Source organism: Lissotriton vulgaris, chromosome 1_1 (assembly GCF_964263255.1).
Source record: "Lissotriton vulgaris chromosome 1_1, aLisVul1.2, whole genome shotgun sequence".
In the NCBI taxonomy this organism is placed as follows: Eukaryota; Metazoa; Chordata; class Amphibia; order Caudata; family Salamandridae; genus Lissotriton; species Lissotriton vulgaris.
The window spans coordinates 736,196,820-736,220,114 of record NC_141685.1 but is presented as its reverse complement, the minus strand read 5'-3'; the positions used below and the strand labels follow the sequence as shown (position 1 = coordinate 736,220,114).

At 45.7% G+C, this 23,295-nt stretch overlaps 1 protein-coding gene across 2 annotated transcripts in view; it reads right to left on the bottom strand.

The window, feature by feature from the left end:
* The window catches only part of CEP350 (centrosomal protein 350), a 1,459,870-nt gene that overhangs the window by 1,350,126 nt on the left and 86,449 nt on the right, over positions 1–23,295 (bottom strand). For both annotated transcript variants that reach the window (XM_086955422.1, XM_086955428.1), the window contains exon 6: positions 11,551–12,149. In XM_086955422.1, the coding sequence (XP_086811548.1) occupies positions 11,551–12,149 (599 nt within the window). The remainder of the gene's footprint in view (positions 1–11,550; positions 12,150–23,295) is intronic.

Sequence of the window (23,295 nt, the reverse complement as noted above, 5' to 3'; positions counted from 1 at the left end):
CGGTGGTTCTGCGGTGGCATGGCTGGAGGAGTCACTTCGAAGGGGAGGGAGTAGCCCCTTCGGACGATCTGCAGCACCCACCTGTCCGACGTGACAGTGCGCCAGTGGAGGGGGTGATGGCGAACCCTGCCACCCACTGGCGTCACATGGGCCTGAAAGCACGGACTAGGAGGGTTTTGAGGCGGATGCTGCGGGGGAAGGTGTGGACTGACCTCACCGTTGTCCCTGACCTCCGCCACGTCGGTTTTCACAGCCGCCACCACGTTGGGTATTACCCTGCAGAGCGTGGCTGGCAGCACGTGTGGGTTCACCCCTTGCGTGGCCACGAAAGGAGTGAAAGGCAGCTGATTGCTGGCGTGGGGCCGAGAGGCCCAAGGACTTGGCCGTGGCCCTGGAGTCCTTAAAACGCTCAAGCACATGGTCTGCCTTGTCGCCAAAAAGGCGACGGCCATCGAACGGCATGTCCATCAGTGTGTTCTGGACATCGGCCGAGAAATTGGCTGACCTCAACCAGGCGTGGCGTCTGACCGCCACCGTCGTTGCCATCGCTCTACCCAGTGAGTCGGTGGTATCCAGTCCACACCGGATCGAATATCTGGATGCATCCCGACCTTCCACAAGGGCTTGGACGAGTTTGGCCCGTACCTCCAACGGACACTCTGGCAGCACTTCCGCGACCGTATCCCACGAGAATGGGTGTAGCGACCCAAGAGGCATGCAGTGTTGGAAGCCCGCAGTCCCAGACTAAGGGAGGAGAAGATCTTTTTGCCATACTGCTCATACCTCTTGGATTCACTGTCCGGCGAAGCCGACGGGAATGCGGTCTGGGAATTGGAGGCCTGGATGATCAGGCTCTCAGGGGTGGGGTGGGTGGACAGGAAACATGGGTCACCCGGGGCCGGGCGGTGGCGTCTGGCCATGTTCCTATTTACGGGCGAACCCGTAGCGGGCTTGGACCAAGTGCCCAAAAGAACGTCAGTTAAGGCCTCGTTAAACGGCAGCAGAGGCTCGGCTGAGCAGGACTGCGGCTTAAGGACCTCGGTGAGGAGGTTAGTCCTCACGGCCGCGACGGGGAGCTCAAGGCCCAAGGCCTTGGCTGCCCTCATCAACACCACACTATAGGTTGCCCCCTCCTCCGTAGCCACGCTAGGAGGGGAGACAAAACCAGTGTCAGGCGAAGTGTCTAAACCACTGGCTTCCCCAAGTTCACCTGCCCAGTCCTCATAAGACTGGCATTCACGTACCAGAGGGTCCTCAGACCCCTCCCAATCCTCCTCATCACCCATCACCTGGTACTCAGGGTCAGCAAAGGATGGGGCCGGTTCATGGAAAGTGAACTCACCGAACGGCGTCTGAATCGGCGCCGGAACCGGGTTGAGGGAGGCGTCGGGGACGGCGCCGCCCGAGGACGGCACCGGGGGTGACACCTGTGGGGTCGGCTCCGGGGAGGTCATTAAGTCCACCCGCGACGACCTGGATCCGGAACCGGATCCAGCAGAGCCTGAAGGCGCCGGGCCCGCAGGCGCCGGCGGTGTCGGAGCCGAAGCACCCGACGGCGTCGGGGCCGAAGCCCCAGACGGGACCGCTGGGCCCGAAGGCGCCGCGGAACCCGTCGGGGGAAGAAGGGACCTCATGGCCATGAGGAACCGCTCGATCTCCCCCGGCGTCGCGTTAGGCCCAGGGACCGCAGGGTATGAGGCCGGACGCGATGCCTGCGACTCCGATGGAGCCGCGTGGGTGGTGCCACCTGAACACCCCATCCCACCCGGCCGTGTCGCGCGAGCGTCGGGGGGAGTCGGAAGAGCGATGACGTCTATTCGACTTCATGTGCTTACCTGACGACTTCGACCCTGAGGAGTGATGTCGACTCCCGGAGCTATGATGGCTCCGCTCCCGCGACCGGTCACTCGACCTCCGTCCGGACCGGGACCTCTCCCGGCGAGGGGCCAACTGCCGGAGTTCGAGTCGCTTACGGGACCGCTCCCGTCTAGCTTTCGAAGTAAGAGCCCGGCAGTCGAGGCAGGTCTTGTCGTCGTGGTCGACGCCGAGACAGTGGAGACACCGACAGTGAGGATCCGTGACCGACATCAGTCGGTCGCAATCTTCACAGGGCTTGAAACCAGGTATCCCTATCGGCACCGATCGGAGTCGAAGACTCGAAAAAGGGATGATCAAAAGATCAAAAAAGATTTAGTCAAAAAGTGACTAAGGTACCACTTTTTCCGGATCTGCGCTGCTGGCGCGGAAAAAAGAACTGACGTCAGCACGCGGAGGCGGCGTTAAAGTACTCCGACGACGTCATCACGGCGCCAACGACGGACGCGGAACCGCAGACAACGCCTACCGACGCGCAGGGGTACTGCTACGCAAAAATTACCTGATCCAGTCTGACGCCTGGGGATATTCTAAGGTAAGGAATCTATCACTACCGTGTCTCTTTCAGATACATAAAACGCACCTGTTGCAGTTTGCAGTCGAGCCTCTCTAACAAGCATTGGCATAGCAAATAGGTCTCGCATTCGGGACCTTATAAGTATTAAGTTATGCAGCACAATATCCTTGTGCAACAACATCATGGCTAAACACTTATAAAGTCCCAAAGGCGAGACCTATTGGCAATGCCAATGCTTGTACTTTTTTTTCTCTCAAAGTAAAAGGAGACAGAAAAATGATGAAAGATGAGCGTGTTGGGAATAACCTATTCAACCATAAACTTATTGGCGGCTTACACTTGTCATGTTCTGCTTATTTGGATACAATCCGTTGGAGAATCCTATTGGTGTCCTTCATTTCGGATAAATTGGTAGGGCTTGTTGTCTTTGACGATGGATATTTGCCTTCTATGTTTTGTGTTAGCTAGGCCTTTTATCAGAGTAGGCGGCTAATGGCCAGTCGGGCACAAACAGATTTTTGGGGCACATTATTTATATCAAATGCTCACATTTCATATTAACCACTGCAAAAATGAAATGATGCAGTGTGACAAAACTCCTGGTTCTGAGTTTTGTGACTTGTATAGTGTTAAAACAGGAGTAAAACCAAAAGCACTTCCTTCTGCATTCCTCGGGCATTTTGGCTGTTGCGTCAGCTCCTGGCCCTAGGTACGTTTTCTAATAAGCATTTGCAATGAAATTGGTCTCACATTGCCATTGTAAATGACAATGTCTTTTATCTAGGAGTTTTGCAAACCTGCAAGTGGTGCATAAACGCACTTTGTACTTGTAGTCCTTGCTTTTGAGTAGCAAGGCTGGCAGTAAAAGAGGCCTAGTTACTGCCAGCCTTGCTTCACATAAGCAGTGACTATAAGTACAAAGTGCTTGTTTATGCACACCTTTTAGGTTTTCAAAACATAAATAAAAGGCATTGCCATTTACAATGCCAATAGCTCAAACTCTCGCAAATGCGAGACCTATTGCATTGAAAATGCTTGTTCTCTCAGTTTCAATGTAAGCCCATCAGGCTACATTTTTTTGACATCATGTTCACTTCTTAAAGGGATCTGCCCTGCATTTGAATGTTGCTATGCAGTTCTAAAAGGATAATCTGAAGTGGTATTGTGAATGTTCAGAAAACAATTAGGCCTCTCTTAGGCTTCCATTTCATAGACTAAATATAAACTCCTGGACAAAGACGTTCTATGATGCTGTTTCCATGGAAGAAAACTACGCTAAAAGGTGTTTGTGTCCCCAAATGCAGCGGCAAGTTATTCAAGCTTTTAAGACTTGAACGAAGATCCTTTGATGCTAAAGAAATGGTTACTAGTAGCACTGGATCGGCATCATGAGATTGTTATTGAAGTCATAAGTATTCAAATAATTCCCTGTTGCATATGTGGGAGCCTATAACACTTAAATCACAAATATTCTGAACGTTTTTGTGAATTTAATCTGTCCAATATAAAAAGACACTCTCTAACTAGCCCATCCATCTTATAGAATTTTCTCAATCCAAATCTACAGCCCTGTATTAAGAAGAAAAAAAACTACATTGCAGTATCTTGATCCTGGACTGCTGCTAAAAAGATTTGTAAACACCTTTTTACTGCATTGTCTAAGACTAATATCACAGTTGGTCGTCTCCCTAGCGAGGGATGACGCTATAGACCAGGGGATTAACAACTTGACCCCATGTCTCACCAAAGTCTTGGAGTGGATGACCTCCTTCCTAAAACTAAATGGGGCCAAAACTGACATCATGCTCCTGGGCTACAAAGCCCCCATCAACCTTGACCCATGGTGGCCTAACTGCCTGCGCCCTCCCCCCACCCCAAAGAATCAGATGAAGAGCTTGGGGGTGTGGCTTGATTCCTCCTTAGGATTTCAAGTCCAGGCTAAGAAGGTTGCGGCGACCTGTTATGGACTGCGGAGGGTTCTTAGGAAGGTTCTGAGCCTTCTTCCTTTTGAGGCCAGACGCTTGCTGGTCCAGTCATTGATTCTTTCGCGGCTGGACTATGCAAATGCTATCTACCATGAGGCCCCAGCAGGCTCTATTCAAATACTGTAAACCGTGCAGAATTGCGCAGCCTGGCTTCTCATGAAGGTACCCAGACATAGCTCGGCGAGGGCCTCACTTCGGTCCCTCCACTGGCTGCCGATTCAGGAAAGGATATTGTTTAAATCTCTTTGCATGGCGCATAAGTCCATCTTCAATATCGGCCCTACTATTCTTCAGCCCTTGTTCCGTCGATACCAGTCCCTTAGATCGCTGAGATCTAATCAGCGTAATTTGCTGGTAGTACCAAGGGTAAATCGTGCTCGCACGGGCAGCCGCCAGATCTCCTTCCAAGCAGCCAAGTGCTGGAACAAACTCCCAGATAACATCAGGCTTGAAATTAACCACCTGGCCTTCAGGAAGCGTCTGAAGACATATCTTTCACTGAGTGTTTTCACGTTGTCCTCTGGTCTAACAGCGCTGGGATGCATCAGGGTAGCCATGCGCTATAAAAGAGCGTATTCATTCATTCATATCTGTCTGATTAACCCTGTTCCAGCCCACAAGACAATACCTCAGAGCTGTTACTCAGAAATGGCTTGCTTGGAATTACATTTCTTCGTAGGGATATTATCTGGCCATAGAATATTCTGTACAAGGACTTTGTACACTGCGCGAAATGTCGCTGTTTGTTGTTGTCCGTTCGGAGACAGTTCTGGGTAACATTGTTTTAATCCATTCTATTCATCATTGAAGGACACATTTTACGCAAGAGTGCAATTGCTTCAACAAATGTCTGAAATGCCAATTTTTACACTTCTTTTTGTCTCCCTTTGGGCAAACTGAGTTACTAAAGAAAGGGTAGAATAAGTTTCCACGATTTCCTTGTGGGAATTAGGGTGGTCATGTTCCGAGGTTGCAGACACCATCCGGTGCACAGTCAGTTTAGGGGCCCAGATGGCGCACTGAGCTAGCCAGGAATTAACATATTCTGATGGTATGAGTGAACTCAATCCCTCATTGTCTTGAAGCTTACTTTGCCTAAATGTACAGTCTTGCTGAGAAAGTAGGAACTATACGACAAAAGGTAATTGTAGCCTCACCAAACAAGAGACACTGCAACTCTAACAGCCTGGTGCCCTCATCCGGTGTCGTAAGTACTTTGGTTGCTGTGTTTCATTTGGTTATTTGGATGTCTGAAGGTATTGCTGGTAACTTCTCTTTAACCTCTGAATAACTTATCTACCTGGACTGTGCTCATTAGGCACCAGTGACATTCTTCAACAAGCTCTAGGATCACATTTTCTTCTACCACTTAGCTGACTAAAGTGCCCATGAGTAAATCTCAAACGAACAACAGTTAAATGATACAGTCTTAAACCAGAGTCGAAATGTTGGTACTCTTAGAGAGTCAGGTCACTTTACACCTTTATTTCGCATAGGTATATAGTCTTGCTGATCATTACAGTATGTTTTCAATAAACATTTGATAGTGATCTCGGTCGCTGCACTGCATTATTGCCAGGCTACGGTCTTGGTGAGTTCTGTAAAATAATTTAATATTGGTCAACGTGATCTCACTATAAATTTGGCTTCCAGCAAGAGAAGTTTTAAAACATCTGTCTTTTATATGGAGTAACTGTTTTTGAATATGACAATGCCAATTTGGTAGCAAGGGTTGTGGTTGTACTTCATAAAGATATTCCGCTATGCAGTCATCCCACATGCTATCTGGGTCAGAGGTTGCGTTTTAGTTTGTCCCCACATCTGAATCACTGGTCACATTTTATCCAAGTCTTAGTCTTCATAGTTAATATAAATGCACATTTATAATGGGGTTGGGAGAAAGGGCAACAATTTGATTGTGTCCGTCTGTGGGGAGCACTTTCCCCCAAAATATGTGTCAAAAGGTCGATTTTCCATCCTAAACTGAAAATTGTTGGTCCTAGGTCAAATGTGTCATCAGTGTCAGAAATTACAATGTTGTTTAAGGGTCACTAAGAGTAGAAGTGCACTTGCCTTCTTTTACTGTTCAAGGCTGGGTTAACAATGGTTGTTTGTACAGTCAATACTACACTATACATGGTGTGATAACACAAAATAGTGCCTTTTGTTTCAGACCTGGGTAGACATTTTAAGGTCATTCACCACAGGCCCAATCTGGAGAAGTTTTGAGGAAGCCTGCACTTTATAATTGTTCCCCAATTCTGAGCCTTACAACGCAACGTCATAAGGAGGATGTGGTTACAGACACACTTGAGTAAATGGCTACCAATTTGTTTGGAAAGAAAAGCAATCTGTTTTAGCACCTAGATAACAAGATGATGGAGAGTATTCCAATGTTTAACAAATTAATGTGCAAAAACTCCTATTTATAAAGGGTTAAGAGGCAAGGCAGTCCCTCCAGTCCTAACACTTCTACAGCTAACGCCACAAGTTGATAGTCATCACAAACTGCTGTCAGGGTCACCCAGGCCTAGATGAACTTCCAGGACAAGCATGTTTGTTGAGAAACAAATTGCAGTATTTTTGCCACCTCAAAAAAAATGCCTTGAAGACGGGTGTCATAGTATCAAACCTGCTCTTAATATTCATGAGTGCTCAGATAACACGTGCCACACATCGTGATGAAAGTCTGGAGACTCACTGATGGGTTTGAATTAAGAACAAATGTTATTATATCTAAATAATAAAGACAAAGAGTTCTGCACACTTAAGGATTTTAAAAAGGGGACTGCAAATCCACCCAATGGCAAAGTCATCCTATGCCTAAGAGTAGCACATTATCAGTGTGCAGCCGTTTCTTTTCTATAAAGTAACTGGCCCGTAATCACTATACAGGCAAAAGTAAATCTATTCCTTCCCAACTCCTAAACATACCAGGATAGCCTTGTTGTTCCTCCACTATACCCAATCATCCTAGGCAGTGCGCCTCTTCCCAGGACCATCAGAAGCCTGGTAGTACACATGGAGTTGTCTGATAGAAATTACCTTTTTAATACAGCATCTAAAGTGATAAAGTATACTCATAATACAGGCACTGCAGACAAACATAACAGCCCATACGTAGCTTTAATTTTATATGACAGAACCAAACAGCAATCTAACGCCTTCTGAGTAGTAGGTAATCAGTACTACATTAGAAGAAGTCGAAGTCATTTGGCACAGCCATCCGGTCTCACCAGCTAAAACACCAAGACCAGTCTCCCACAACTCACTGAAGCAGACAAGTACACCTATCATAGAAAATACCCATTCACAATGGTCTGCAACTCAAATTTCAGGCCCATTTGATAAAGTCAGACTACAGAAAGTTATTCAATGTCATAAAAATAGCAGGTCATGGCATATACAAAGTTTACATAATGTAGGAAGCTGGCTCTGTTTATGACATTGTCACTAGGTGGTAATACCGTACATAGAGTTCAGGGGTTCCAGAAAAGTGTACAAGGCTCAATGTAAAAAACACAAAGTGATCTATTAGTGGTAGTGTGGGCGAGCAGCCTTAGACCTAACACAGAAGAGTGTAAAACATTTATTGCACAACAGTGACCAGTAATGGACACACAGCTCAAAATGGAGATCCAGACCAGTTTTAGAAAGATATACTTAGTTTGTACTTTATTTTACGACCAAGGTTCTTCGCAGTAAGGCAAGTACTTTTTTAATTACGAATACTTCGCACTTTGAAAAATCCACACAGAATATTTTCAGAACAGCTCAATGTTATCCTATGGGGAGAACAGTTTTGCGGTTAATAAGGTAAGTACGCAACATACAGTTCCAGTCTTCTGGACTAAAGTCAGCAGTGGGCAGGGATCAGGTAAGTACCAACACAGCACCGCCAGCAGCACAGGGGCGATCTAGTGCAGAGGTTAAAATCGGAGTTCGGCCCAATGCATTTCAATGGAGTCTTGGAGACCTTGGAGCCATACTGCTTGTAGTTAAGTGGATCGGTTGTAGGGGCCAACTTTTTTGCGTTAGGACCAGCACGTGGGTGAGACAACGCAGCACCAAACATACACCACCAGCAGCACAGGGGCAGCCGGGTGTAAACACACTATCGGGCACTAAAGTAATCCTATGGAGTTTCTTCTTTTTGGAAACAGGCTGCAGGCATTGAACCAGAGGGTCCAGTCACAACATCAGCAGCAGCACAGGTAAGTTGAGGTGTTGGGTGTCATAGGAGCACCACTGGCCGAGCTCACCAAAGCTCAAGGCTGCGGGGGACGTCGGAAATCTTCTTACTGGGCCGGTCGTGGTGCGGGGGGCCCTTCAGTTTCCCTCTGCAGGTGCCGTCGTGGGGGTCAGGAGAGGTCAGCCAATGCTAGATTCGGAGTCCTGGTTGTTGAGGAGACTTCACTGGGCAGTTGGGTCACTCTGACTCGGCCGTGGGTGTCGGGTACAGAGTGGGCATGAGTAACAGATTTGCCTGGATCCAGAGTCTATGCTGTTGGTTTCTTTTGGACAGGTCGGCTGTCCTCAGGAGACTGGAGTCTTTGTTGAAGGCAGCAGTCCTCTCAGGGATGTCAGAGGTTGCTGGCTGCAAGACAGGTCGCAGAATCGTTGAAGCTGGAGCTAGGCCAGTAGGGCTGGGGACAAGACAGTCATCTTCAGTCTTCTGCTGCAGGGTGTCTTCTTTCTTCGTAAGTAGTCGCAGATCTAATTCCAGGTCTTGGGAAGACACCTAAATAATACATTTTGGAGTCGTTTTAGGGGAGTAGTAGGTAGGACTAAAGGGCACCTTACATAAGGTGACTATGCCACCCTCCCTCATCTTCAAGATGGCAGGGCTGAAAGTTGTGCTTCACCTTGCCTCCTTCACCTTAGGGGTAGGGTTGGTAGTGGTGGGCACACCTATTCTTTTGAGCTTTTCCTGCCGGTTTTCCCACCTAAAGTGTAAACCAGAGGCTGCCATCTGCTGCTAGCGACAGAGGCTATGGGTCACGTTACAAATGTGGCAGGCCTTTGAAGCTTCCCTCTTCAGGCACCTCTACTCAGGATATGCATTGTTTCTGGTCCCAGGAAACAGGGGCTCTCTACCCATGGGTCCAGAAACATGGCTGGTGGTGCCTGGCTGCCTACAGCTGGTCAGAGACCACACCCGGGTTGGTAGGTGCCCTCTGGGTACATGATACAATAAATCTCACACTGGCATCAGTGTGGACTTATTGAAAGTAGTAGAACAGTACCAAACACTCCTGTGTTCAGTAAAGTCATCATAGTGCCATGGAGCCCGGGTTGTCGAGTTTCCAGCCCATGTACTCTCTATGTCTACACTAGCAGTTACAATATTAAGAAATGGACGCCAATATTGCAGGGCATATCTGCTCAGATATATGCCCTAGCCTGTGGTATAGTGCACCCTGCCTTAGGGATGTGAGGTCTGCTAGTGGGGTGACTTACCTATACCTTCAGGCAGTGTTAGCTGGCATGGCACTCGGACAGGGTGCCATGGTGACTTTCTTTTTTTTCCCCTCACATGGGAATGCAATCCGCAAGGGCAGAGGCTTGTGGGGGGGTGTCCCAGGGGACCCTCTTCAGCCCCCAGGCCCTAGTTACCCAGGGTACCATTTACTAGTGGCTTACAGGTGGCAGAAGTATAAATGTGGGATTTGTTTTTAGGGAATAAGCACTGCCACCTGGGGCCTGGTTGGCAGGGACCCTGTGCACTACAACTGAAACCACATCAAACCAGGCAAAAAGTGGGGGGCTAATCGTGCAAAATGAGGCATTTTCTCACACATAACAAAGGGAGATAGAAACAATAGTGTGGGTAAAACATAAGTCGCCGTCTGAAATAAAATCTGCCTCTTCAGACGGGAAATCTATCAAAGCAGAGAGAAAAAAAATAGGCACAACAAGAAGAAACATGGAACTAGAGAAATCTAGCAAAAGGTCAGTAAACCTGAAGTTAGAAAAAAAAACACAAAGAAAACAAAACCTCATGAAATCATAAGTTCACGTGCAGAAACAGACTAACACACTGCTGCGTCGTGGTAGGATTTTCTCTTCTTCCTCGAACATTTTTTAGAAATCAATTGAGTTGTAATTTTGATAAATATGGTATTTTAGTCTTAATGCTAATTCTACCCAGTGTTAGTTATTTTATTCAGTTTGAAAAAAAAATAAAACACAATGCCTTCCCCTGCCTTTTAATTGTCCAGGCCTCAACCAATTGAGAGAAGGGTTTGGAGGAGAGAAAGACTTGCAATAACCAATGAAAAGTACTCTTATATTAATTTCAATTTTAATTTACTATGTTATTATCATCATTATAATTACTAATGGTGCACACTAAATTAACAAATTACGTACTTGTGTTGCAGTAGCAACTTATTGGAGATTGATTTGTGGAGTTGATGGTGGAAAGGTAATGTGAAGTTCTCCGAAATGAGAATGTTAGTGTTGTATGATTCTCTCAAACAGGAGGAAAAATTCAGGTGGCAGAGACCTGATGAAGGCACCTGATAGAGGGGACCGCTATACACTGAGGGTGTGGGTACTTATGTCGTTGTCTTCCTCGGATATTAAAGTACTAATTTCCTTTCAGAACTTAATCTGATTAACAACCAGTGCTTCATTTGTAAAAGGATAACTGCCTGGGCCTAAGTTTTTGCTCAGAAGTCTGCATCCAGAACTCTTGAAAGTCGGAGTGCAGTATACCAATACTGCATAGCCTTGATTCCAAATCATGCCTCTTTAATCCACTAACACACTCCTTGCCTGTTTATCTCACTCTTGCAGGTTCTTTTAGCTTTCTCCTTTTGTAACAGTTTTTCTCCTGCTGCCCCCTTTGCGTTGTTATCTTTCTTCCTCTGGATGAAAGACTTTTGGAGGTAAAATAAGTGCCAGTAGGCCCACCGGCAACCTCTGGCTCAAATTAACAACTGTCTATAACCATCACATTAGTTTAGCTGTATGCTTCGGTAAGGCTTCTCCTAAAATTACTTTGGGTGTGAGCCTCAGAACAAACACCCCCTGCCTCCTCCAACCTCTACATTGGAGCAGTGATATTTTGTTTCTTCCACTATTTCCAGACCCCAAGCAACACTGGCAAAGTAACACTTTGTGTAAAGCACCCGTTATGGCGTTTTATCCAATTTATTGTACACGCACCTTTGTAAGCTGGAGCTGGCGGTCCCACTGCCACTTTCCGGACTTTGGCATTGGTCCCTGCAGATTCTGTATTGTTGACCAAGATTGGCTGCTCAGTGTGCACATCCCTGCCTCCTGCTCCTTCTGTGTGCTCCCACTGCTTACGGATCCGCTCCTTTAGCTTCTCAAGTTTGGCATCAGGCTGTCGCCGTCTCAAGATTTCCAGACGGTGGGAGCTTGTGCTGCTTACAGAAGACTGGGACATTTCTGACATGTGCAGGTTTTTCTGCCCACTCTCTGGTGTATGGGAAAAATGTTGTTTTTGGTCAGTACTATGGACTTGGGACAAGATCGCAGCTGGCAAACCCTCAGTTCTGTCTGGACTGCTTTCTTTAAGAACATGGTCCGAACACTGCAGGGCATCAATAGCAGGGCGGTCATTCAAATATCTTACAACAGTGTCATCAATGGCAGAGGAACGAGTGCTGTCAAACTCCTGGGTGTCTTGACTGTAAACTGTACGAACAGCTGCTTCTCCTTTCGTACTTTCAACCCCAGCAAGCAATGCTTTGGCCTCCAAATGACTGGAACTCATGTATGGTGATGCTGCATAGGTCTCCCTGCAAAACAAAGCAGAAGCATCAGCAGATAATATTAGGCCAAGACGGACCAACAGTCAATCAGGAGAACAATAAAAGAGGCTCTTCCTGGACTAGCACCAGGTGAAGAATCTGGGGATTTCTTAGATCATGAAAGCCCAACTCTGGAGTTGTGGTCAACTCAGTCTGCGCCTGCAGGACACAAGCACCAACAATCATGTCTTCACAAGTAAAAAAAAAAAAAACTGTAAACATTGCATTGTAATTGCATTTATATAGCGCTTACTACCCCTGACGAGGCGTTGAAGCGCTTTTTCGGCGAGTAGCTCGCTACTCAGGACCCACAGAGGATTAGTGTTAAATTAGTATAGTGAAACATGCAAGTACATTTTAAGTGGTGGATAGGTTAGACAGTTATTTGGATTTGGATTGATAGCAGAAGGATGGAGGATTTCAAAGATTTTGTATTCATTTAGCGCTCGTTGACACACGCTATTCAGGAAGCCTATAAAGGATTAGTGGTGAATTCATATGGTGAAATATGAAGTAATTTCAGTGGTGGATATTAGTCTGTTACCTGGAGTGAGAAGGATAGCGGAGGGATAAAAGAGGAAGTAAATTTGCATTCATATAGCACTTGTTACCCCTGATCGATTTTGAAGCGCTTTTCTGGCGAGAAGCACGCCACTCCGGAACCCATAAAGGATTAGTGTTGAAAATTAGTATAGTACAGTGAAAATGTTAGGCTGTTAATTTTGATTGAAAAGGATAGTGGAGGGATAAAAGAGTGAAGGATTTTAAACAAAATTTCTTTTTAGGTCTTAGCAGTAGGAGGAGGCTTTTGGATGAGTAAAAAATGAGTTTTGGAGGGGAGGAGTCAGAGGGAAAAGTTTAGAAAGGTTTGTTTTAGGGATCGGTATAGTAAAAAGGGGTGTCAGATGATGCAAGGAGGGGTAGAGTAGGAGAGAGTCTAGAAAGGGTTATTTTGGCGATCATAGTGGTGGTATGGGGTTTGGGATAAATGAGAGAGTGGATGTAGAGGATATATTGATAGATGTATAGGATGAGAGATAGGGTAATGCATTGGAAAGAGTAGTAGAAAGAAGTTTGAGATGAGTCAGAAGGTTGGGCTAGAAGACATATTGAGCGAAGTATAGGCTGAGAAATAGGGTAGTGCATTGAAAATGCTAAATTAGAAGAAAATGATAAATATATAGATCCATAAGTACATTGAAAGTATATAGATACATAAAGGAAGTAAGTATATGTAGATTAAAGATATTGATAGAGGCACAGGATGAGAAATAGGTTAGTGCATTGGATATGCTTTTTCAGGAGAAAAGTAACAGACACACAGATCCAAGTACAGGGAAGGTACATAGATGCACAATGGAAGTATGTACATGTAGACCAAAGATGATTTTTATTTATTTATTATTATTTTTTTCTCTCTGAACAATATAATTATTTTACATGTTTATACAAAGTAATACACAAAGATAGGTACATACATACACATTGAGACCCTACGGGTAAGTAGTGCGCTCTATAAATGCCATTGATTGATTGATTGATAGTGAAAACAAATGCTTATATACAGAGGGATATGCTGTAAATTTCTGTTTGCGTATGGTGCTTATGTGGGGAAGAGCCAAACATTGAGTCATTTTCTGAAGATAGGATAAGGTGGTTGTCGTTAGATCTTATGTTGGGGGTTAAAGAGTTCCATAGTTTGGCTGCTTGAACAGAGAAGGGTGTGCCACCCATGTTTTTTTTTTCTTGTATGGTGGGATTTTGAGGCGAGATGCTCCTTTAGAGCGGAGGTTCCTTTGTTGAATGCGTTTGGTGATTTTATTCTTGATGAAGAGTGGTCTTATTCCATGTATTGCTAGGCAAAAAAAGGCATTAAAGTTTGTGAGTACCCATGGCGTAGATCAACAGGATTTACAATATCCGCTTGAATAAAACTTGTCGTTAAACTATTGCTAAGCACTCCTAATGTTGCCAGTTAATAAATATGGCATGTACCTATGTAGCGCGCTCGTGCTCGGCAGTAACGGCAACTCTTAATGTTCAGTGAAACATCGACCCGAGGCAAGATTGGGCTGTCGGATTCGAAACGATGACATTCATTTGATGAATCGGAAAAGAGACATAACACAAACTAATTGACTGGTTTAAAAGAGATCACTTTAGTCCTGAGGGAGAGGCGGGAATGTCTTTTCTAAGGCCTGTTGGTTCCTCAGGAAACTATGTAACCTGTGCACACACCTACCACCAACTCTAAATGTTAAATGTCGGATGCACTGTCCTTTTGTCAAATCTTTGGAGGAACTTGCAAACAAAAGTCGTCAGTTCATAATTTTGTAGGCACAATGATCTAACTGTACGATCTGGCAAGACTGGCACTCATTAGGAAGGACTGAAGATAAGCCTCGAAGGGGTCGCATCGCTTCTACGACTCTTATTACCAGAGCAAGTTAGAACTTGCCCAGGTCTCACAAACACAGACTGGAGGAGTCTGATTTCTACACCAATGTTGTTGCCCCCTTCCTGACACTGCCATGAAGAACACAGTAAATAGAGGTGTGTAAGGAAACCATCCTCCACTAAAAAGTGAAAGCTAAACCATCAAACATCTAAAACTGCAGACCTCTGATTAGCAAGCACGGCAATTTGGCAAAGGCAACTGATCTCGCCTTTAAAAGGTGTTCAGCCGGTCTTCTGACTCTGTTAAAGCCTTTTGATGGTGCTGTACTACACTGACAAAATAAAGAAGACGGCTCCAAATCAATGATGTAAACGAACACATACATGCGTCATGATGCTGCAGCGGCCCCAGCGTTTGAATATACACGCACATTCATGATCACCCATGGGAGTTATGCGCCATGACATTGCGGCAGCCATTTTTTTAAAACAAGTACCGTTCCAAGATGGTGAACATCAATCTGGGAGAGGAAAATTAAAAAAATATATAAAAATGTACACAAATGAGCTTTATTGGCAAACGAAGCGGTGTGGTAACAAGGTGCTGCTGGCAGGTCCTCCATGAAAGAAAAAAGAGAAAAAAAAGATGAAAAAAGAAAGTAAGAGAGATCCGCGGAGCAACAGGGGAGTTGGGAAGGGACAAGGATATTTTAGACTATACGCAAAATAAAAGCCGATAAAAGGAGTCAATAACTAATGCTGTTTTGGTGCACGCGCTGTAAGGGTGCCCGCCAAGCCATATAAATAGTTAATTAAAATATTTAAAACCAGACACAAAATAAAAGCTGTGCAGGAGTCAATAGGCTAATAATATTTTTAGGCACACGCCGTGCATGAGTGAATAAGCAATGCTGATATGGTGCGTGCGCTTTAAGGGTGCCCTCAAAGGAAGCTTTGAGCGATGCGCTTAATGAGGAACATATAGGAAAGGCAGATGGTGGCTGCGCGAGTAAACACAAGCCTTAGGCCAACCAAAAAGATGTGGTCTGCTTTTTAAAGCCCACTCACTAAATGTTTCGCCAGCCCAGCACATGTGTTGGCTCAGGCGAGACCTATAAATTGAGGACAGGAGGGTGGCCAACAGGAAGAGGGGACAAGCACCAATACAGAAGGGAACAAAAGCACACAGGTAAGAGAGAGCAACACAGTGAAGTGGGGTGGAATAAGCACATGAAGGAGACGGCCTGCAAATTCATGTACTCTTACTGAGTGCTACAACAAAAAGAAATTAGCATTGGCAAAGCCAATAGGGCTCGTAAATCTGAGAGCTATTGTTGTCGGTGTTGTGAACGTCAATGTCTTTTAGCCACGTTGAATAGCATAAATGCAAGTCATGGAAAAAAGCACTACAACACAGCCTGCGTTGGGCGCATAATCGCGCTACTCTTTCATAGAACTACTTTTTAAGCTGAGAGTAGCTGTGAAGTACAGAACTACCTGTGCATAAAGTGCCAAGTCACAAACCAGTCTGGAGCGAAACAAAGATAGTTCAAGCAATTGGATGGTCATGAATGGCAAACAATGAACGTATGTAGTTTGATGAAAAATAAACTACATCTGGCTCTCCGGAAAAAACAGGCATGAAATAATGTTTTTTTTAGGTAAATAAAAAGTAATTATGCAGGTCACATCTCTTTCAGACAGAACGGGCACAACCCTTGCGGTAACAGTGCACATATCATAAGCACATATACGTTTTGCTACTGCCCATTTATAACAATGCAGTCCCTGCAAGGAACTTTGGTACATACTTCGTCGTTGAGACACAGTTCAGCAAAGAAGACTTGTTATTGTCTAGTAAAAAGCACTGTGGTCCTGCAGAGACAGGTTAGTACTGCCCTGGTCACTGAAATATGGTTAGCAAAGATGGCACAGTACGGTCTCATTTATTGAACTATAGTTCTAATACAAAGAACTTATACGGTTTAAGACATCCCTATAGACCTGTAGAGAGATCCTTTTGCTGTGCGTTGATTGATAAAAATAAAAAAAAGAAATTTTAAAAGAAGGAGAAAAAAAAACTCAGATTTTGCTTAATAGGTTTTGTATCTTCATTGAAACATAAGGCTGTTTATCCGATTTTACATTTGCACTTATCTTCAATGTTTTTTGTTTGCTATTTTGTTTTCTATTTGGAAGACTGAGAGGTGTGCTTGTTGCATTTCTCTACCAAATCTTTTTTTTTTACTGGGCATTTTCCAGTACTTTCCTGAGGCCCGATGTATTTGTAATGTTCACATGTGCTTATTGCCACCAGATGAAGGTGTAGCCAGAAATGAGTTCTACTGAAAGCGCATTGAATGAGTCTGACTAATTTTGTGGAGCTTCAAACCTGCTCAACAACGAGCAACCAGATGGTGAAGACAGGAGAGTTATCGAGTCTCAGCTGGTGAGAAGCCTTTTTAGGTCGAGGGACCGTAGGGCTTGACCGTAGGCCAAGACCGGAAGTCCGGAGAATTATTGTTACTTAGAGTGGCTGCTTTATCCCGCCTCTCTTTTAGTCTCTCCTCCATTGGCTGGCTTCCCAAACGGAGGCCAGCCATTGGAGGAGAGAGCCGTCCCTCCAAAGAAGCCCCGTCTTTTTCGGATTCGGGGGCGTACATTTTGCTGTTCTTTAGCTCGTGACGTTATCCGTCACTCAGGACAGCAAAACACGCCCCGAATCCGAAAAATTTTGGAAGCTTGAGGCCGCCATTTCTGCCTGATCGCCAGACGCGACAGACCTTCCGTTGTCCCGATGCTGTATTTTCCGACCATTAGTATGTCATCCTGCCTCGGTTTCCTTCCTTCCGCCTTTCCTCTCTCAGCCTCCTACTCTCCCTGCGCTCTTTCCTCCGCCAGACCCACATCCCTTCCTCCCGCTTATGCCCACCCAGACCAGTCCTGCAGCTCTGCGCCTCTCCAGGCACGAGAGACCCTTTAGCACAGCCTGTGACCCGTGCGGGTCAAGGCGCTACTTGTGCAGTGGCTCCGTGAACCGGCTCTTCAGCCGTGTCTTTTTCCTGCCCCCCGCTGGAAGTGGAGTCCGGGGAGCAAGCACTGTTCAGTCCGGTCACTTGCATGCAGCGGTCTAACTGGGGTTTCGAATAGTTTTGCAACACTCATTTGTTTCCACTCGGAACAAAATAGACGCTGTGAGATACGCAATTGATTCTTGCAGCACTAGGATCAGAGCGCCGTGCCCTCCTGAGTCCCGCTCTCGACCCCCCCCCTACCCCCCTCCGCCCGCAGCTCTACATCAACATAATGCCCGCAGTCTGTCTCTGATCGAAGCCATATAATCCCCATTATGCTTGGGAAGCAATTTGAAAATCGATGAATAACTGTATGGTCTGCAGGCACTTCAGCAGTTATGCTTTGCATGCAACATATGGAAGATTCAAAATCTCGCCTGCCCACTCGGAACAAAATAAACGCTGCGAGATACGCGATTGATTCCTCCCCGTAGCCCATTCACCTCTGCAAACGTCGACACAAAAGGGATATTCAAGTACTTGCAGCATTTCCTCTCGCTCATATTTAAAAAAACGACCTCCCACAGAATCAGAGGTTAAGCGCTGTGCCGGGATAAGACATTCGGTTTGGCTAATGAGGTGAGAGTGAAGTTATGTTTGTACTGTAAGGTTCTGCTTTTAAATCCCACTACTATTACCTGTGGTGAATGCTGAAATAAAATCTTGTTAATGTATGGAAGTACAGTTCTCTGGTTTTTGAGCACTAATTACAGGTTAAAGAAGTGAACGGTGAGGTAATAAGAAAGGCAAATCTCCCTGTAGAATGATATATTGGGTGCACATATTTTGCAAATAAAGGCATTTTCCAATTGGCCTAATCCAAAAAAGTCATTATTTGCACAATTTGTGTTGCGTGTCTAACTGAGTTTGAGCTGACAAAGGCGTACATGTGCAAAACTGGCTCTAGAAGGCATTCCAATGACTGTGATGGGCACGAAGACAGGCACAGTGCTGATTCACTAGGTGTGTGCCTGCTTCTTCTCTCGTCTTTCCACTGACTTCTGTCTACCTCAAAGCCTTTCACAAGGGCATGGGGATTGAGATCTAGGCCTCAGTGGCATTGATATTATCACATAATATAACATCACAGAAAGTGACACCACTCACACTTTAACACAGTGACTTTACAGAAAGTAAAATCCTATGACCCTGTGAAAATAAGTGGGCAGCCTTCAAAGGATTGGTGCTAATTCTCAACCTGATAAGACATTACCCTAAAATATCATGGCACAACGTGAAGTGAGACAGTTAAAGCTCTTATAAATACAGATAACTCTTCTTCTAATTTCAGCACTAACACTACTTACATACATGACTCAATGGCTCATGACATTTATTTACTGGGAAAAGGGAATTTTTTTATTGACAATGTTTCAATCAAACTTAGCCCCAGGTTGCTTGTGAATTTTATTAATGAATCCTTCCAAACCCTACTTAGTTATCACTGGAAGAGGGAACACAGTGTCTTCAGATGAATGACTTCCAACAGTTCTTTCCAATTGTTCATCCGGTATCATAACCAACCGCTACACACCCAAACTGCACCTCTTTGTTCTCCTTACCCAGCTCCACATCCTTTTCTGTTCACAGAACCAGAACTTTCTGAGGCTCAGGCAGGTCAGAGCGCCTCTAGCCTTGTGCTTGCTCAGGCTGGCCAGCTCCCATCATGGTCCATCACACACCTGGCTGTGCTTGCTCCCCTGCCCCCTGGCTGTGCTTGCTTCCCTGCCCCCTGGCTGTGCTTGCTTCCCTGCCCCCTGGCTGGGCTTGCTCCCCTGCCCCCTGGCTGGGCTTGCTTCCCTGCCCCCTGGCTGGGCTTGCTTCCCTGCCCCCTGGCTGGGCTTGCTTCCCTGCATCCTCGCTGTGCTTGCTTCCCTGCCCCCTGGCTGTGCTTGCTCCCCTGGCTGTGCTTGCTTGCTCCCCTGGCTGTGCTTGCTTCCCTGCCCCCTGGCTGTGCTTGCTTCCCTGCCCCTGGCTGTGCTTGCTCCCCTGCCCCCTGGCTGTGTGTGTGTGTGTGTTTGGGGGGGGGTGGGGCTCTGTGTGTGTGTGGGGGGGCTCTGTGTGTGTGGGGGGGGCTCTGTGTGTGTGGGTGGCTCTGTATGTGTGTATGGGTGGCTTTGTGTGTGTGGCTCTGTGTGGGTGTAAATGCAATAGGTCATGCATTTGCGAGTGATTAACCTATTGGCATTGTAAATGACAATGCCATTTATTTAACAATTAAGCTATTGATAATGTAAATGACAATGCCATTTAAGATGTAAAAAAAAAAAAGGTCATGCGCAATGCCAATAGCTCTACCTTCCAAGACCATTGCATTGTAAATGCATGTTTTTTATTTTTTGGGGCGAGCCTAGCGTTGCAGCGTGCATGCGCTGCTCGCTCTGTGAGGCATTCTGTAGTAGGATATGCTGTACTAGTGCTTTGGAAGCTTTGCCTACTCTCCGCCCATATTTTTCATTGGCTGCTGTCATTGTTCTTGGTAAACTCTGACTTCCGATTCAATATGAGGCTTCTTAGTCACTCCTTGTTACCGCCCTGTCTCCTTTTGTAATCGCCTATAACGACTGGACCTTTTACTTGCGGTGATGCATGGTGGGCGTTACGTAGTCGGTGAGCACTATTTTCTTTCAGGCGCACACTATTCAGCAGCGACGTTGCTTTACCCATCGGTGGCCGTCTGCGGTGCGTGTCGATCGTTGGCCGGAGGTGCAGTTGCTGTTCCGGCTGCACACGATGTGAAGAGGAGAGGCACGCTTACTCCGGAGGGAGCCCAGGGCAGAGTGCTGGGAGTTGCAGGGAGGCCACTGGGGAGCAGTACAGGGCGGAGCGGAGGAGACATGGCCACTTCACCTTGTAGTAGCAGTGGGGTCTCCTCGTCTTCCTCCCCAGGCTTCACCATGGACACTGGGCTAGCAGTCAATACCCACTCCGTGGAGCACACCCTGGTACCGCTTGGATCACAGGTAGGGAGCTGCCAATAAAACCCGGGGTGGCGTAGTACAGTGAACCAGAGTTGGTTGGAGCAGGGGAGCTCAAACTCCAGGTGGGGGAGAGTCCAGAGGGAATCCAACCTTCACAACTACCGTTCCCAGGAGACCCACGGCTGCCCAGTCTGTGTTTTCTTTCTGTCACCCCTGAAATTACTATTGCATCTTAACAGGAACTTGAATTCTGCCCCTGACTGACCCTTATTTCCCAAATTCAACGTTCTGGTTGGGACAGCCCTGGGCTACTGTACCCTGCCCACCTAACCCACAGATGGCGAGGGTGCACAGCATGCATGGTGAGCAGTGTTTCTCTGGCTCATAAAGTGCCTTGGGGGGCAGTGAGCTTCTCTACAGAGAGAATGGGGGCGGGGAGTACAGAAACCTGCATAATTAAAATGAAATCACTGGTAATGCTGCAACACCAGTTGCCCTGCATTTTGTTTTCTAGTGACAGACACTACTCACTGTACTGGTAACAGCAGAACCTAATCTTAACTGCAATGCCCATTGTCATTTAATTGTCCCAGAATGCACCTATTGCTAATGCGAACTAACTCGCTAAATGCCATGCCACAGACAGTGATCCACCCTTGAACCTTCATGCTTAGGGGAAAGAACCAACTGCACGATGTTACAAACTACGTGCCCTGAAGGTAGGCATCATCACGGTAAACGTCATGTGTGGACCGTGATCGTACAGAGATTCTGCGCCAGAGCTTTTGGGTGTGTAGTAAACCGGACTAGTGTTGGTAGGATTTCATCTTTTGCACACAAATAGTCCAAAAGTTACTAAAAACGCAGAAACACATGTTGCAGCACAGTGCCCTTTGCAAAGCTTTACTGGTTACCTTTCTGTTGATTATTACTATATTTGGGAGCTAAACCAACACTAATGATGCACAACTATGCCTAGACACTGTTAAGTGTAAAAATTTGAAAATAATGAACAATACCACAAAATGTACCACAGGCTGCATAATTTGCCTTTTCGTACCACTTAATTTAGTCAACCATGCAGCATAAATTAGCCCCCTACTGCCGCATAATTCCAGTGGCTCTGGCTATACTTCAGTTAGCCTCAGTGAGTGGTTCACAATCAGAACATGCTGACAGTGAACTACTTTCAGCAGAATTATACCAATATATACCAAAATACACAACTTGTATGTTTTGACACATCAAATTTTTCTCTTTTGCAGTTTCCCACAAGAATGGTATTCTATTTCTCTACAGCCTATTAATGTTGCTGATTGAAGAGCACCTCAGTCAATATTAAATAATACTATATATTGTGGTACCTCCTGGTGCTTGCCTGTAACTTTACATATGTTTTTATTTTAATTGTGCAAACAGTAAACATAGTCCTGGAACACACCCTCTATTTTTGTTCAAATTCTTTTTAACTTTTTATCTGGTTTAGCGTGCATGCACTCGTATGCGTGCCGGTCCGTTTCACACAAATACTGTTAAATCCTGAAAATGAATGGCCCGCTCCTTGCAGGTCATCACGAGTTGCACAGCTGTATGAACTTTAGTATTCCAAATAATTCACTTTCACCAAAGTAATTTCAAGTTTTATCCATTTTATTTCCATGTTTAGTCCAAATCTCATTGTCACGCCAAAGTCACAAAATTCATTTAGAATTTGTGCATGTAACTACTTCATGATTGTTTATCCATGCCTAAATATAAGCATTATTAGAATTTCGTGTCCTCCAAATTATGCAAGAATTCCATCACACCCAATGCATTTTGGTAACAACCTTCGTCAGGGGCATCTGATTTAAACCTGCCACGTACCGACCTCCATGTCTGGCATCCGTTATTTTAACTGTGTCACTCAACAAGCTTGCAGTGATAAACAAGCATTTGCAATGCAATAGGTCTAGCATTTACACGAGCTTGAACTATTGCCATTGTAAATTACATTCCCTTTTACTTATGTGTTGATTTTGAAAACAAAACGCATTGTTATTTACAATGACAATAGCTTAAACTCTCGCAAATGCAAGACCTATTGCACAGCAAATGCTTGTTTTTTTAAGTTTGCATACCCAGGATTTCGAACAAGCTCCGTACCAGAGCAGCGCATGGCGGAGGGGTGCTGGTTCACTTCAGTTGATCTTTATTTGAAATCACACAGCAGCAAATATAAAGGCAGACGGTGGGGAAAAGGCAAGCATGATAGAGGGCAGGGGTGGGGAAGGTAGAGAAGACAGGCGGCTGCTGAGGGTTGAAAGGGAAAAGCAGCAACACGGATAGGGAAGATGGCCTGAACACACAAGTACTTCTATGGAGTGCTCGAAAGCAAATAAAAAAACATAGCTTACAAAATCAGGAACAATAGAAGGAGACATGTACTTGGTCCAAGCTTTACTGGAGGTCCAAACACAAGTAGAGAGCATGACGTACGAGATGCCATGACAAATGGCATCAAAGCCAATGAGAACACTGAAGCTTACCAATGGTAGGCTATGGACAGGCTGTAAGCCCATGATTGAAAATATGTCTTGAAGAGACAGCAAGTGCGTTGTCTAGCCGAGACGTAAAAAGTAGCTCCAAAAGAGCAAGCAGTGGTAGGGGCAGTTACTTGGACCATGCCCCAGCAAAAGTCCAAACACATGAAGTAATTAATAAGAAACACACAGACCAAAGAGAAAGAAGAAAATGAGTGAC